At 47.0% G+C, this 16906-nt stretch overlaps 1 protein-coding gene across 6 annotated transcripts in view; it reads right to left on the bottom strand.

Annotated features, from left to right (window-relative positions):
- Nucleotides 1–586: 586 nt before the first annotated feature.
- Nucleotides 587–16906, bottom strand: part of Lhfpl2 (LHFPL tetraspan subfamily member 2) — a 146473-nt gene continuing 130153 nt past the window's right edge. For all 6 annotated transcript variants that reach the window (XM_036207331.1, XM_036207333.1, XM_036207332.1 and 3 more), the window contains exon 3: nt 587–4177. In XM_036207331.1, the coding sequence (XP_036063224.1) occupies nt 3924–4177 (254 nt within the window). In that variant the 3' untranslated portion in view covers nt 587–3923. The remainder of the gene's footprint in view (nt 4178–16906) is intronic.

The raw sequence follows: 16906 nt of genomic DNA, 5'->3' as shown, positions 1-16906 counted from the left end.
CAGTGGTTGGGGCCGTCCTAACTTTTAACTGATTTCAGTTGGAAACCTGGTGGTCATTTCTGCTCAGCAACCAAAGCATCCGCCAAACAGCAGCTAGGTAGGGGACAGCCGCTCCGGCTCATCCTGACAGTGCTCCCGGGAAGGTGCAGCATTGAACAAGTTTATGGAAATGGTGTTTAGCATCATTGACTTTATAGATCAAAAGCCAGGTGTTCTGACTTCTTGGTCAGGGGTCCCTGTAGGGACGTGGGTGAAGGCTCCATAGGACTGGCTTTTCTTTTGAGTTTTTTTTTTTTTTTTTTGAGAGGAGAGGACATACCCTTTGGTTAGCAAATGCTCTAAAGCACTTTCCTGTCTTGCAGCTTTGAAGTTAAGATGCCTATAATTGTGTTAGTACTTCTCCAAGTAAGAAATTAAACGCAACCCATGATGGGGATAAGTTAAGAATCGGCAGTAGAAAATGCCTGGATATTTTTCCTGATGTCAGTGTTACGATAAGGTAGTCTTTAAATTTTGTCTGATTGGTATTTTTTTTAATCAAATTATGTGCACTGTATTGAAGCCAACATAGTCAAACTTGAAAGAATTGAGTTTGCAAAATCTGATTTAATTCAGATCTCAAGCAGAAAATCTTATGTACAGAATGCTAATCAATGCTAGACAAACAATGTATTAGTTTACAGTATAACAGGACGACCACACACAGGAAGGCTCCAATTGAGTCGTCGGCTCTAAGTACATCTTCGTATTTGGCTCAAGTGGTTATTGAACATCAAATGGCGCCGAGTTCCTTCACTGCACCGAAGGACTCCCTCGGCTATCGAAGGAGTCTCCCCACGGTCTCAGAAGTCCCCTCACTCATCCCTTGAATTCCTTTGGCCTTGGGAGTCTTCGCTCCCGAAACACAAATGCAGGCCCGGGGTTCCCGGCAGCCACATGTTATTGCACAGAATGGTCTGTCCTAAGCCAGACTCTTACGGCTAAGAAAGCGGGAGACTAGCCCTTATTATAGTGGCCTAGCATTAACACAGTCTACCAAAGCTCACAAAGAATAGCTCTTCAGTCGACACCAGCTGCTAGTTATCAGGCTAAGAGAAAAGGCAACATGGCAGCTTCACATTTCACATGAAAGACTAGCATTGACTGGGCCTGGCTTGCTGGACCGAGTCTGCCATAAATATAGTGATCACTTCCATTTAGACCCAGGAAAGCTGACTTTATACCAGTCTTTTCTTCACAATAAGGCTTGTGTAGCATTAAAATTGTTGCCATGAAGGCAAATATGTCTAACTCTCCTTTGCAAAACAGAAACATCCCTGTTTTGAAGTGTGTCCAGTTTCCCCAAACAAAACATACATACACCTTTGTTATTGCACATCTTTCAAACTTGTGTATGTGTGATATATATTTAAATATGCTACACATAAAGACTATGGCACTTTACAGAATACATGTTTAACAAAGACCATTGATTACACCACAGATGCTCCAGAACTCTACAGAAACCTTCCACAGTTAATGTAATATTGTTGAATTACCACACAGGTTTAAAGAATCCACAGACTCCAAGTATTTCTGCTTTAGCGTTCCTTGAGAAGCTGGTACAAATGCAGGCAAATAAGACTTTTCCTGCAGTAGTGATGGTTCTAGTGAAATGGGTACAGGCCAACAAGGGTCTGACGAGCCATAAGTCAAGTCTCATTCTCCACTAGCATGATTGTGGGTGGCCCCTTCATTCCCTGTACAAGTCTGTAGATTGGTTTGAAGGTCTCAAATGTTGAACTCCCTCCCCTTCGCTCTCTCTGTTCCATTAAGGCAACACTTAGGTAGTTTTCAATAGTGTGGCATTTCATTTGTGACCCTTTTTTTTTGGGGGGGGGTCTTCTCTAATGTTTAAATTAGTAAAAAAAAACACTGTTAAGTAATCTGGCAGAGAGGTCACATTTTCATTTTTGACTGTTAGCAGGCTGACATAGTCCACTTCACCTTACCCAAAGAACAGGGTCCCTAGCTTAGGACTAGTTTGTGAAGAACGGGCTAAGATTGTATGTAAAAAATACTTAAAAATTAATCTGGTTCAAGGAAAACTAAAGTATTCTTGTCAGTTTTCCTATGAGTAAAACTATGTTTCATGCCAAGTATTGCCCCGGTTGGAAACACGGTTACTGTGCAGGCAGAAGTACATGGTTAGGACATGGTAAATACACAGTGAAGGACGAGAGCCTTTTCCACATGCTGGATGGCCCATGCGCTTAGTGATCTGTTCCTGTTTCCTGAGTCTTCCTAAGGTTGCTTAGGGGCCTCCCCTTCTCTCTTCTAAAGAAGCCACAGGATCTCTACCTTGTTTAGTTTGAATACTAGTTCAAAACTGAATTTAAGATCTGATTCAACACCCTTCTTCCCTAACCTTTCTCTTCATGGGAGATAAGAGAAGATGGTTTCTGGTATAGGCCAAAGGGCAAATAAACTATAATTAAACCCCAGTGGGCCTAGCCTGTCTCCATGTAAGGCAGTTACTCTGAACCAAGGCTTGGTTCTAAACTGACATCGCTTTAAGTGTTTCCCGGGGCAGGCTTGTAAACTCTGAATCAGGGTGTGTACCTGGTTGGACTTAGCAAATACTTGCCAGTAGAAGGTGCTTAAATATTTACCTTTTAAGACAAAGCCCTTAGTGGAACATAGCTCTAAAACCAAGTGGGTCCTGCACTCCATGTACACTGCTACAGGTAGGGTCCCTATCTGCAAGGCTTATTATATACTGCCAGACGCTGGTATTTCTGGCTGCTTTGGTTATATGGATAATTTATGGAAACTGGGTTCAAAGCCCTGAGTCCTTTTTAGTAGTGGTATTTGGTGGGTTTTGCTTGGGCAGGTGTGCTGAGCTTGGTCCTGCGCCTGTGTTTGCATTTTTTAGTCTGTGCCACCCTGGGGATGGGATTTGATGTAAGTCGGCTGTGGCAGTGATTTGGCGTCACCCAGTCACCCAGGATCAACACCAAAAGCTTTAGAAGCTGCCATGACGAGCTCCTGCCTCTCTGTGAAGAATACCAATAGGACTGGGCACCAGCCGACTTGACAGCAGTCATCCAACAGAAAGTCACCCTGCCAAGGCTGGGCTTCTGGCAGCCCCTCCCTGTGAACATCTGTGTGCTGCTACAGCTGGTCTGGAGGCTGCCATCCCGGAAGGAGGAAACACCGAGGTTTCCCTGGGCGGCCAGGCACAACCCCAACCCCAGGAGCAAACTAACTACAAGGAGACAGCTTAGGCACTAGGCTGGCTGCAGGGAGCAGGAAAGCATCTGCCCGACTGCCAGGGGATGATTGTCTGTCTTCACTCAGATCCTGAGGAGGGTTCCATTGATGTCGCTTGCCCTGGAACTCAAGCAGGCGTAGTTCCACAGCGGGATTCTACACTGTCCCCGATGAGCCCTTTGGTCTGCCAAGCAATACCGGGTATCTTGGCATACAACCTGTCATCAGTAACTCTGTAATCTTCCTTTCAGCTGAAACAACCTGAAGTAGGAAGAAAACCACGACCCCACCTGCTGCCCACATTCTGAGATGTTCACAGACACATAGCTGGGGGCCAGAAACTGGCCTCAAAGCACCCTGAGGCTGGCTGGCCTCTCCTCCGATGCCGGGGAGATTGTCACCTGCCTTGCTGGGTGAGAACACCATCCTTCATTGAGCCCTGGGGCTACGGAGTGTGTCAGAACTCCACAGTCAGGGGCTAAAGCATGTCCTTGTCTGCTCTTGGCATGTGCACTGTAGCCTGCGGGTCCCAGAACTCTGCTTGGTGGGCGGTGCTCCTCACGGGTCCCACGAAGGCCTGGGGCTGTGGAATGTGGCTCTGGTAGGTCAAGACTGGCTCTTCACTGTGTCACGAGTCATAAAGAAAGGTAGCAGCGGTCTTGTCTTCCGGACTAAAGGAGGCAGATCAGGTTCTTCCCCTCTTCGATTTCTTCCTGTACTTTGTCACTGGAGGTGGCAATCTCCGCCTGTGCCGAGAAGACGGCGCAGATGAACGTGAGGACCGTGCCCCCTGTGGCCGTGTAAAAGGCCCAACCCAGGGAGCAGTCTCCAGGTTTGTAGGGAGATGCATGCCGTCCACAGTCTATGGCTTTCTGGCAGCCCCAGCCCGCAGGGTAGAGTATCAGGCCAAGGATAAGGAACAGACCTGAGGGACAGAAGAGAAAAACACATGAAGCCCCTCGGTGCCCGGAGAGCCTTCAGTACCTGCTCCACATGCCCACAGTCACTCCGCAATAGAGTGGTTGTGTCATCTGTATGTAAGCCTGACTCCGAATACCCAATGCCATCGTGGAGCTTGGGAGGAGAGAGCTTGCCTAGAAATGTTTCAGCCAGTTTGTACACGTAGGAATGTGACTCTACCAATGATTTCTAGAAAAGTGAATTTCTTTGCATAAGGGGCTGCTTACTAAAGCCAAACGTAGCTTTATAAACAACACATTAGGGTCTGGAGAGATGGCTCAGCAGTTAAGAGTACTTGGTGCTCTTGCAGAGGACCTGGGTTTAGCTACCAGCACCCCCACGGTGGCTCACAACTGTCCTTAATGCCAGTTCCACAGGACAGGACACCCTCTTCTGACCTCCACAGGTACCAGGCATGCGATGTGGTGCACATACACACAAGCAAAACACCATAATAAATACCTAAAAATAAGGCTTTATTAGAACAGAGCCATGCTTATTTTTTTACAGACTTCCCACGACTGTGTCGGTGATGAAAAAACAGAATGGGGTTGCTTTAGAACATGTGCCCGCCAAAACACAAAATATTTACTATCTGGCTTCGGTCAGAGTTTGCCAACCACTGGTGTAAAGTAATTCACCCAGAACCTTGTGGCCTCCACTTGGTTATAGACAAAAGACAGGAGCCTTCATGGAGACTATATCCTAAACTACACCCATTAAAAGTGTTGTTTGAACTGCATGCCAAGGGGAGAGGTATGTCCAAGCCTATTTGGAAATAAGTCTGATTTGAAGTGAACCCTGCCTTGCGTAGAGACCAACATGCTTGGGCTCCACCTGGCCAGAACCCTTCTGTCCCTCACTGCTGCGTGGTCATGGGTCACTGTGTTTCTGCCTGGTCTAACCTAGGCTAGGACTGGAGAGGCAGCTTTAGGTACAAGATTTTCACTTGTAGGTGTCATCTGTGTGCTGGTGCCCACTGGCCTCACCCCAGGCCTGGTCACTCCCAAGTACAAGCTGCTCACGAAGAAGGGGATCTGAAGTCACCAAGGACAGCGGGGCCTTTGATTTTACTTAGTAGAACTCCCTATACAACGTTTATCAGCATCTTTCATTTCAGCTGACAGCCCCGTGCTGGAAGGGAAGGCTGGCTTATTCTATGCCCAGGCCAGAGCTCCAGTGCTGTAGCGGAGGAGATGCAGTCAGTACCAGGGAGAGAGTTCTTTGGAAGGAAGATGTGGACATGCCATGGCACTAGTCCACTGTGGATGGAAGGCTGAGTGGGGACGGGCAGTCATGAGCAGGGTCTGGATTCAATTCCAAAGCTCACAAGCGGATACAGAAAAGCTCATTTGTTGGGAGCCCTGACTTTGGAATAAGGTAAGGTTTGAGTCAGGATCTGTCCTCTATGAGCTGGACTCCAGGCCTTGACCTGATTCTTCATCATAGAGTGTACTAATCTTCAACCCAGAAGGTGGGTATAATTTTTAAAGTCTGTAAACAGTACTTTCTTAATTAAACAAAACGGAAAAACCTTTAGGCCAAATTGAAAGAAAATAAAAAAACAGTTGCCAGTGAAATTGAAGGGTCACTAGGAGACTGGAAAAATCTAGAAGAAAATGGATAAAGAGGATATAAGCAAAGAAATCTCTAGTGAGCAGTGAGACTAATAGTCTCCCAACAGAGAAGAGCCAGCGCTGTATGAATTTACTGCTGAATTCTACTAGATGTTTACAGATGAACTAACCCTTTAACTATTAACTATTAACTATTATAGGATATTTTTCTCTATGAAGAATGCCTTTGGAATCTGGATGGAATTCAAGCATTTATCAGTTCTGAGAATGTTCTGGTGAGGGCTTAGGGTGTTAGCATAGGATTGTATCTTTGCAAACGGACAACATTAATTCCTTTTTCTATCTGCACCTTCCCTGATTCTACTGCCTTATTGCTCTGAGACTCAAGCACAATAGTGAATAAAACTGTAGCAGACCTTTGTCTCTATCCCCAACTCTGGAGGTAATTTCCCCATTTACTATGCTTGCTATTTGCTAAATCCGAACTAGTAGGATTCTTCAAACTGTTCTGTAAATTACAAAGGGAACGATGATTACCAATTTCATTTTTAAAAGCTAGGATCACTTTGATTCCCAAACCAGATATGAGAACATGCACATAAATGAAACCATAGACCAAACTCTTTGATGGACACAGATGTAAAAGTTCTCAACACATCTGCAGATCCAAGGCATCAAGACCATGGTCATTTTGGTTTAATCCGGGGCTGCGTGGATAGCTCAACAAATGTCAACAATATATAAATAAGATACAGGTACAAACATCTATACCATCTCAAGTGATACAGAAAAGACCTCTGAAGGATTTTAACATCCCTTCATGCTAAACTTCTTGAACAGACACACTTCAAATAGGCTACTCATGACAAGCTTCTAGCAAGCGTAGTAAATGGGGAAATTACCTCCAAAGTTGGGGATAGAGACAAAGGTCTGCTACAGTTTTATTCACTATGCTTGAGTCTCAGAGCAATAAGGCAGTAGAATCAGGGAAGGTGCAGATAGAAAAAGAGGAATCACAGCTGCCCCTGTTTGCAAAGACACAATCCTATGCTAACACCCTAAGTCCTCACCAGAAAATTCTCAGAACTGATAAGTGCTTGAATTCCATCCAGATTCCAAAGGCATTCTTCACAGAGTTAGAAAAAAATAATCCTATAATTCAAATGAATGCACAAATGACTCCAACTAGCCAGAGCACTCAAGAAGGAGCGAGGTGGGAGGCACCACAGCACCCCATTTCTAGTTACTGCAGGGCACTGAGAGAGGCACCACAGCACCCCATTTCCAGTTATTCTGCAGGGCTGGACTAACACTAACAGCATGCAGAGACCAGGGTAGAGGATGCAGAGACAAACCCACACTACAGCTACTCAGTTTCAACAAAGCTGTCAAAAACACAGAGAAAAGTTGTTCTCGTCCACAAATGTGTGGACACTGGACACCCACACGTGGAAGAATGAAAAGTCCATCTCTGTCTCTCATCTCACCTCATACAAAAGTTACTTCAAAGGGGATCAGAAACCTTAATGTAAGGCATGAGACCAGAAGGGGAACACTTCAAGATACAGGCGCAAGTCTAGACTTTTCTGAGAACTCCAACAGCAAGAACTGATCGATAGGATTACTTGCAGTTAAAAAGCTTTTCCACAGCAAAGGACAGCTTGCAGATGGGAGACCATTTCCTCCTGGTATTCAGTGGACGGACAGAAGATCGATCCCAGATCATAATGTAAGGCGCTCAAAAGATTAAATACCAAATAATGTGTCAATAAATGAGCAAATGAATTTTCAAAAAAGGGGCTGGAGAGTTGGCATGGGTAAAGGTGCTTGCTGAGCATGAGGACTCAAGTGTGGGGGCCAGCACCCACGTGAGAAGCCAGGTGTGGCTGCTCCTGCGCCCTTGTAACTCCAGCACTGTCCGGGACAGACAGGAGGACCACTGGGGCTTGCTGGCTGCCAGCCTAGGTCCAGGTTCAGTGAGACACCCTGAACTAGAGCGTGATAGAGTAGGGCCCCCAATGTCCTCGCAGACCTTTGCACATGCATGCGCATGCGCACCACACACAAAAGGTTCAGTGCAATCCAAAACTACACTTTGAGGTTCTATCTCAACTCAGAGTGGCTGTCTAAGAAAGAGAATGCTGGTTAGAGCTGGGGAGATCCTCTGGTGGGAGTGTAAAGTACTGAAGACATGAAATCGGCATGCAAGTTTTGCAAAAGAACCAGAAACAACTACATATGACCCAGTGATACCATCCGGGTGTCACTATTCACTACACTATTCACTGTAGCCAGGTTGGATGGCATCAGATGAATGGATACAAAAAGTGATATGTATATAAAGAATTAAATGCATCATCATATGCAGGAAAACGGCTTGAACTAAAGATTATATAAAGTGAAATAAGCCACATTCAGAAATACAAATATCCCATGTTTCCCCACCTGGAATCTAGATTAAAACTGGACATACCCACAGATGACATGAACGTATAAGCGGGGGACAGTTTGGGAAAAGGAGGTGGGGCACAGTGGCACGCACCTTTAATTCCAGCACTCAGGAGGCCAAGGTAGGTGGTTCCATGAGTTCCAAGCCAGCCAGGGCTACATAATGGAACAGAGGTGAACAAGGTGGTGTGGGGATGTGACCAAAGTATGATACACGTATGAAGTGTTATAACGAAGCCGTTATTTTAGAAAAAAAAAAAAAAGTCTGCATTAAACACAGGGAACAAGACCAACAGCTGGATGCCAGGGTAAAGCCATCAGCTCTCCAACTACAAACACACGCACAGCTGGAGGACAGTCACCTTTCATAAAAGGGTCACCTCCAACTGGTGTATTTAAAAAGTTATAATAATGTGGGGAGAAAAAAAGATTCTGGCTCAGAGATAAAGTTTAGACCTTTGAAAGGATAGTCTCCATTCAAATAGAGCTTTGCTTGGTGGAGACCTAACATCACTTTCCTAGTTCTTAAATGCTTCCAAAGCGACTAACCCCAGTTAATCCCGAAGAAACTCGCTGTTTACTTAAGGAAGCCTCCCACAAGACACCGAGATCATCTTGACAGTTTCCTCCCTCCAGGTCCTAAGTGGCCACCCTGAGAAGCCACACAGCTGCTGAACCTTTTATGGTCCCAGCAGGTATGCTCTGGCAGGCTCCAGGTGCAGGCTGCTCTTCCCCACAGAAGGCTGAAGTGTTCCGATTAACCATCAATTGCACATTGCATTTGGCACCCTGTTCTAGGCTCAGACTCCTGGAAAGCATACACAATGTATCAATGTGGCTGATGGGATCCTATTAGGAATATAGTTTTAAAAGATAGCTTTCCGGGCTGGAGAGATGGCTCAGAGGCTAAGAGCACTGGCTGTTCTTCCAGAGGTCTTAGGTTTGATTCCCAGCAACCACATGGTGGTTCACAACCATCTATAATGAGATCTGTTGCCCTCTTCTGATGTGCAGGCATACATGCAGACAGAACACTGTATACACAGTAAATAAATTATTTTTAAAGATATCTTTCCTTTAATAGCATCAAAGCCCCCTTTTGCAGCCTGCCAAGCCCAGCCAGGAAATGTGTCTTTCCGTTCCTAGTGCAGGTGCGGTCCCTTTCACTATAGACCATTTGAGAGCCTTGTGGTTGCTACTGACTTAATTTACCAATAAAGGTGACAGGAAACCTTATCACAGAAGGGTGTCAGGCTCGAATCTATCAAAGCCTCAACTAGGATATAGGATCAAAGAAGAGTCTACACGGGAGGGTGATTTAAAGTGGGCTGGGTATATCCACCGGAAGCACTTGAAGTGTGCAGCGGCAGCAGCGACCACCTCTTCCCCCGAGCCTGGCTCAGAGAGGCCTGGTGCCTGGCTGGGTTGTGGCAAGCCCAGAGTGGGGCTCCTCAGCATGCCAGTGGAAGGGACCACTCTGCCCTGGCTCAGCAGAATCATCAGTAACACGGCCAGGGCTATGAAAAAGAGGAATTAGGTCTGCTTGAGGGACAATTGTCCTTCAGGTAACTCCTAACATACACTCATTCATACATTCTGTCTCTCTCTCTGTCTCTCTGTCTGTCTCTCTTTGTCTCTGTCTCTCTCTCTCTCTCTCTCTCTCTCTCTCTCACTCTCACACACACACACACACACACACACTTTTAAAACCCCAATTGTCAGCTGTGTGTGGTAGTGCACACCTTTAATCCTAACACTTGCTTGCAGAGGCAGGTGGCTCTCTGTGATTTTGAGGCCAGTTTGAGCCTGGTCCACAGAGTGAGTTCCAGGACAGCCAGGACTGTTACACAGAGAAACCCTGTCTCAAAAAAAAAAAAAAAAAAGCCCCCCCACCCCCAAAAAAAAAACAACAAAAAAAAACACCAACCCAATTGTCCTTTCTCTGGGTTTCTGTAAGGCCCTTTATACCAAGAAATTCCAGAAAGTTGGTGCTTCTGGTAGTGGCCCTGTCACATGAATGCCACACTTGGCTGTTCCCCACAAGAGCAAGTGTGGTGAGCATAGCCCTGGGTTCCCACTGTCCTCAGGATGAGAGCAGCTGCTGTGGCAATGGTCCCTGGGCCCTCGCAAGTGTCACTCAGTCACAGCATGTTTGGAGCCCTTGTGAGGGGCAATGGAGGATGTCCACTTGCTTTCTTCTGCCTAGAACCTTAACACGGTACCTGGTTGGGCTGTGGCAAGGCCAGGAAGAAGTGGCAGAGAGAACGTAACCAGCAGCTGAAGACCGTGGCCAGCATGGAAAGCTCTCACCTGCTGGGGATCTGTGCTGTGGCTAGACCTAACAGGACAAGTGTCCTAGAAGGTTCCATTTTCATGATAACTAAAGGAAATCTTCATCCTGTCTCCTTTCTTGCTAACAGCCTCCCAGTCCACTGGACAAGAGGGTAAGAAGATGGTGGCATCTGCTGACCACTGGTCACCACAGTGCATGACTCAGTCTTCGTGCTGGGAGGCAATAAAAGTGGAGAGGAAGTGGTGGCTAGTTCCTTGAACAACTACTCAGATGCCACACCTCAGGCTGGAGGCAGAGTCCTAACCACCTCACTGGTGGCTGTCCTGATGGGACACCGCAGTGTGACCCCATCCTCCACTATACCCTCAGCTGTCTGTCTTAGTCACATCTTCTTGGCAGTTTTACTGGGTTTAAACTCAATTAGAGTGTGGGCCCCATGAAAGTACCACCTGTGCCTTAACACTGCCCAAGGTACAGAAGGTGCTAAAATCAAATGAAACACACAAGAAGTGTAAAGCCACAGTCCTGCATCCTCATCAACACTGGCTGAGAGAGGACCAGCTGCAGAGTCACGTCTTAGGAAATTTCTTTACGTCTGCCTGGAACTGAGCACGGGCTGTCGAGTGTAAATTTCAATCAAACCCCTGGGGTGGGAGGGAAATGGCTTTCAGCCTTTCCCATACTTGACTGTGGAAAGACTGGACACTGCTGCACCAAGTCTGAAGACAACCACTCAGGCCTGGTGAGTATGGAGTGCAAGGCACAGGGGACCAGAGTATGGAGCGCAGCGGAGGAAGGCGAGGCTTGGTGGCGATCTTACAGCCTCTCCTTCACCTCTTTGACACCTCCCTTCCAACCAGTCACATAATGCCACACTGCCTCACCAGTGGCAGGTCATGGAGCCAGGCCCAGCCTTCTCTTTGGGGATCACCCACTGCTTTACACAGGGGCAATCCCCCCATCCCCCACCCCCGCCGCCCAACAGTGAACACTGCAGTCCTGCCCTCTGGAATGTCTGTCTGTGCAAGCTGGATCTCCACGTGACATTCCCTGCTCCTCAGGTGGCCTCCACACGGAACACCACAAACTGTCTAGAGACCTGTTTGCAGAGTAAATTTTCTAAGAACAGGAGCATCACAGTGAGACAGAACACTGACCACTTCCTCTAAGTCACAATCCAGAGACCTACTGTGGAGCTATGGGGCACCCGAAAGTCCCCGGAGAAGGGTGGACAAAGGGATGCCAGTGATTGCACACTGTGGGCTTGTCGTGTGTGTGTGTGTGTGTGTGTGTGTGTGTGTGTGTGTGTGTGTGTGTGTAGAGAGAGAGAGAGAGAGAGAGAGAACGCATATGCCTGTGTGTGTGTAGCAGGTATCACTGCATTTCACAGTCTTTCAGCACCTCCGGGCCAGAGACCGTCAAGAACTGGATCAGACCATGTAGGCTGCCATTTCCCAAACAAGGAACTTGTGCCAACTGCACTCAACATCTGCCTAGAAATGTCCCCATGATCTTACTCCAAATGTCACTACTTCCGGTTAGGACGACTTCTCTACTCTCCGCTGCCCTGTGGACCTTTCTTTTCAGCCCTTTCTCACAGTTATTTTCAATTATCCAACTGCTACATACCAAGTTACCAACTGTAAGTCATTACTCTCAGCTCTGGAGAGAGCGCAGTCTCTGGTGTAGGCCTCTGAGCTGCTTGAGTATATAAAGGAATCTTCTGGAACCGTCCATGTCCATGTCTTGCACACAAGTGACACATACTCTTAAATGTTTGTTAACTGACTCAATGTCTTAATAAGACATCATAATTGGGTTCCCATCATAAATAAACCTGCTGAGTGTATCATGGTTAACACTGAGTAACCGTGGTCAAAAGTTCATGGTATTTCAGACTCTGAAACAGTCTTCAGCTGGAACACCGCAGACCATCTAATACCATCAAACAACCATTCCCTGACCAGTGTCTCTGAAGAAACAGAGGTGTGGTGGGGATCTACTCTGTGGCATTTTCCCTGTCTGGACTTGAGACCTAAAGAAAGCTTCAGGCCTGGTGTATGCTGACTCAGCTCAGACTACCACCACACAACAGCAGAGGCCTGTCACTCTGGGTTCCTCACCCCATGTGACCATCAAGCACGAATCAAGTCAACCAAGGAAGTGACTGACCTCTAGAAACCTGTTCCGTTCTGGGACACTGCTCAGAAGTTGTCCTAAGCCTGTGAGAGGTGTTCCCTTCAGCCACCAAATTCAGCAAGTGTGTCAGTACTAATTAAGGAGCCAACCAAGACAGGACTGGAATGCTCACCTGTAACTGAGTCCACACTAGAAGTTGCTCTGGCTTTTCTCTTCCAGGACGCTATACTTCCCTTCAGGCCTTCCCCAAATCCACATGCTGAATGCCATGTGGTCCTGTGACTCTAAGTACTGCCCATGCCTCCCGCCTCCAGGTCTCGGCTACAGCTCTGCACATCCTGCTGCAGGTGTGGACATTTGATAAGGAACGTGAGACTACTAACCGAACCTGAACTCTTGTGCCTCAACTTACCAACTTCACCTGCACAAACTCAAATTCAACTCTTAGGCCTGCTCAGCGCAGAAACCTTGGTGTCACTGACTCATCTTTGTCACTCATATATTCGTTTCCGGAATCTCTCAGGAACACCCGCTGACCTTACTTTAGCCTTGCTGATTGCCTGGAGGGCTTTCTCTGAATGACCTCTTGGTCGATTTTCTCTTCCTCTCCAAGGCATTAGCTAGCCTTATCTCCTCAGTGACTCCTACTTGATGACCTATCTGACCTAGGCAGTTTCTCCTTACTACTCCAGAATGCACCTGGCTTTTCCACCAAGCCTAGGCTGTTTTTCCCATTACAGCCATTAGCATCCTACACAATTTATTTACGTTGTTTATTTCCCGTCTCTACCAGCTTGAATACCAATCCCACATGGGTGAGAACTGTCTTGTGTCCCCGTGGCCTGAAACAATATGTGATGTGTAATATAGGCTTAGTGAGTATTTGCTTGCTGAATGGATGAATGAAAAGTAGAATGATAAGATTTCACTGTGATGTTACATGAAGCCATGTAACATGGAAAGTTCTTGCCAAGTTCTTGAAATAGTTGGAGGAAGACTTTTTCCGTTGATAACATGAACCCCGGAGGTGGGCAGTTTGGGCCAAAAGGAAGCCTGTGTCAGGACCAAAAAACCACTGGCTGGCCTCTTTCTTGTGCACTGAAGTCCTTTTTCCTGACTACAGGAAAAGGTTCTTTGTTGAGAGGCACACAGAAAAAGGCAGTTAGTTAAAAGGAATTGATTTTCAGTTATCCAGATGCCAGTCTCACGTTAACCACAAAACTCAGAAACTTTCTAGCTATGCCTGGCCTGGCTGCCTCAGGAGGGTCAGGGCACTCAGAGGGGGGCGGGGCAGGGGGAGCTGGGGGGCAAATGACAGGGCAGAAAGATGGGGCGATAAGAAGGGGCAGGGGAGGGGTCCCAAGGAATAGCACGAGCTTGGGGTCAGAAAGACTTCCCAGGGGGCCAGGCAAGAGCAAAAGATCACCTCTGCTCAGCAGCCTGAGGACAGTGCAATGCACAGGGGTGTGTGTGTGTGTGTGTGTGTGTGTGTGTGTGTGTGTACACAGCAGAGGAAGATCATGTTTAGTGATTTAGGGACCGTCTACTTCACTCACGCTGGTGTTAAGAGCACCCCTGTACCAGTTATCATTTACCTCTATGCTTCCCCTTTTTAATTTTTTTTTTCTCAAGTTATCTTGCATGTCAACGGCCAGGAGTCATTCAGCAGTCCCCAGGAGCTCTCGCTGTTAGGCGGGGCCATTTCCGAGGGTCAGTTCCGGGTGCACATTACAAAGACTGACAAAGGCCCACCATAACTGACCACAGCTGGCTCCCAAGCCACTGAGATTTGTCCTCCTGCAGACACAGGAGTGACCTGTACACATCTCACGGGCAGTGCCTTTGGAATATTCTTCATTAAGATCGCCCGCCACCAGGCCCAGGCCCTGAGGAGGCTGTGTCTAGTCTGCCTTGGGAAGAAGAGGCAGACATGGCAGAATTTGAAAAGCAATCCAAGGGCAAAAGCTTGGAATAAAAGTTAGGAGCAAATGGGTGGCCAACTAATGGGAGGCCAATGTATTTATTTTGCTCAACTGAGGACCCTGGGAATAACACAAAAAATGGTAAAGGCTATAATCTGAAAATAAAGGATTATTCTTTTAAATGAATATATCTGGTTCTATGAATCCTCACTACACCGGCCTCGGCTTTGGGTTCTGCTGTGGACAGGTGGGGATCTTAGCAGAGTACACTGGTACCTGTTCCCAGGCAGCAACTGTGGGTCTAGAGTTCTTCAGGAATCCTCTGGGGGATGTGCTGAGGAACCTGTGTCAGGGGGTGCTTAAGGAGCCCGGGCAGTTACAGGGTAAGAAGGAAAGAGGCTGCTTTTGAGGTTTCTGCCCTCTCACTGTCTAGCTGCAAACCTCCTACAGTTGCATGCTTTTGAAAGCTTTTGAGAGTTTATGGATGAAGGCAGGCCAGGGCCTGGTTTTGATGTTCAGTAATAGCCTCACGAACCGAAGCAGGGGGTGGGAGGTCAGAGGTTACCAGTAAGGAAACGGGCTGTCAGCTGATGGCTGGCGGGCCTTTGTGGGACAGTACTGTCTGCCTGTCAAGTCGGTATATGATTAATAACAGGGGAGGGGGAGGAAAAGAGGAACTGGGTGATACTTCAGATGTTAATAATTAAAAACAATAACAAAAGGGCTTGTAAGTATTGCTTACCCTATCTCCCCAGAGGTGTCCAGGAGGCTAGCTCTTTCTACTAACAGAACTCCCATGGTAGAGTAATCGGCAAGGAAAATGGAGTGTCAGAGGAGGGACGGGAGAACACAGGAACCGACACCGAATTCTCTGGATGACAATCAGGGCACCACAGTAAGCCCCCGAGGAAGCTGCTGTTGTAATTATGAGAACTAATGGCTACTAATTAAGAGTTATCGGATGCCCTTGGAGTATGTGGAGATGTGAAGGAAGATGGGGGTCTCTCCACAGTCCATGCCTCCCTAGATCACTCCCAGCTGGGGAAATTCATCCCACACACCAGTTTACTTTGTATTCCCTCCCAGTGATGGGGAGTATTTCCCATTCAGAGAGAGAACCTGCTTGTCAACTGCGGGCAGGTAACTGGGAGAACTTTACAAAGTATTTAATCAATATTTTACTCATCAGTCATGAAAGTCAGCTCCTGTTTGACAATTCAAGATAAGCTTGCATGGTGCTGGAGAGATGGGTCAGTGGTTAGAGCACTTGCTGCTGTTGCCTGAGTTTGGTTCCCAGGACCCACAGGAGACAACTCACAACTGCCTAGAACTCCAGTTCCAGGGTGTCCGATGCCCTCTTCTAACCTCTGCACACATGTGGTCGACATATGCACACCTAGGCACATTCACAAACATATAAAAAGAAATAGCGTGTCGTTCTAAAAGATACTTTTTTTCCTCCTTAGTGCTAGAGATTGACCCCAGGGCTCCATGCACACTAAGCATGGACTCTCGGGAGCTATACCCATCCACCCCCATCCCTAAAAGACACTTAAAAAGATCCAAAACCCCTTATGTGATTGAGAGTGAGAACTTCCAGACAGTAAGTGAACTTGTGCCCACTAAGGTCTCCAGGCGCAGATGTTAAATCATTCCCACGACACACCAGATGTCACCTCTCAACACCGGGCCACTGGGATGGGCCTGCCAACACAGCCACTCTGCACTCTGACTTGAGTGTGTGGACACAGACAGGCACCGTTTTGTCTTTCTTTCCTCTGTTTTCCCAGTGCTGGGGACAGAACAAAGGGCCTCATACATACCAAACAAGCTTCACAACCACTGGGCTCTAGGGCCCTCCCTCGGTTTTCTTAGACATGATCTGACCATGCAGCCTACACTGGCCTCGAACTTGCCATTTTCCTGCCTGAGTACTAGGATTACAAGTATGTGCAGTGTTTTAATACTGGCTTTAAATTCTCAATATGTGTACTATGAGGAAGGGTGTGTGTGTGTGTGTGTGTGTGTGTGTGTGTGTGTGTGTGTGTATGCGCACGTGCGCTGGCCGTTTGCTAAAGCTACTTGGAAGAGCACTATTAAATGAAGAATTCATATTTGTGCTATAGCACAGAGATGTAGATTGTTTTTAAAGTGGTTTTACAGCTTAGGCGAGTACCACCATTGCCTTACGCTCTTAAAACAGAGTTCCCCAACTATTCAAGCAAATATTCAGAACCACGTTTAGGCCATTATTTGTTAATGTAGGTTGAACACAGATCATCAATGGCTCCAGGATAATTTATGTCTACAATGAA

This window comes from Onychomys torridus, chromosome 15, assembly GCF_903995425.1.
Source record: "Onychomys torridus chromosome 15, mOncTor1.1, whole genome shotgun sequence".
Lineage (NCBI taxonomy): Eukaryota > Metazoa > Chordata > Mammalia > Rodentia > Cricetidae > Onychomys > Onychomys torridus.
This window is presented reverse-complemented; position numbering and strand designations above follow the sequence as displayed.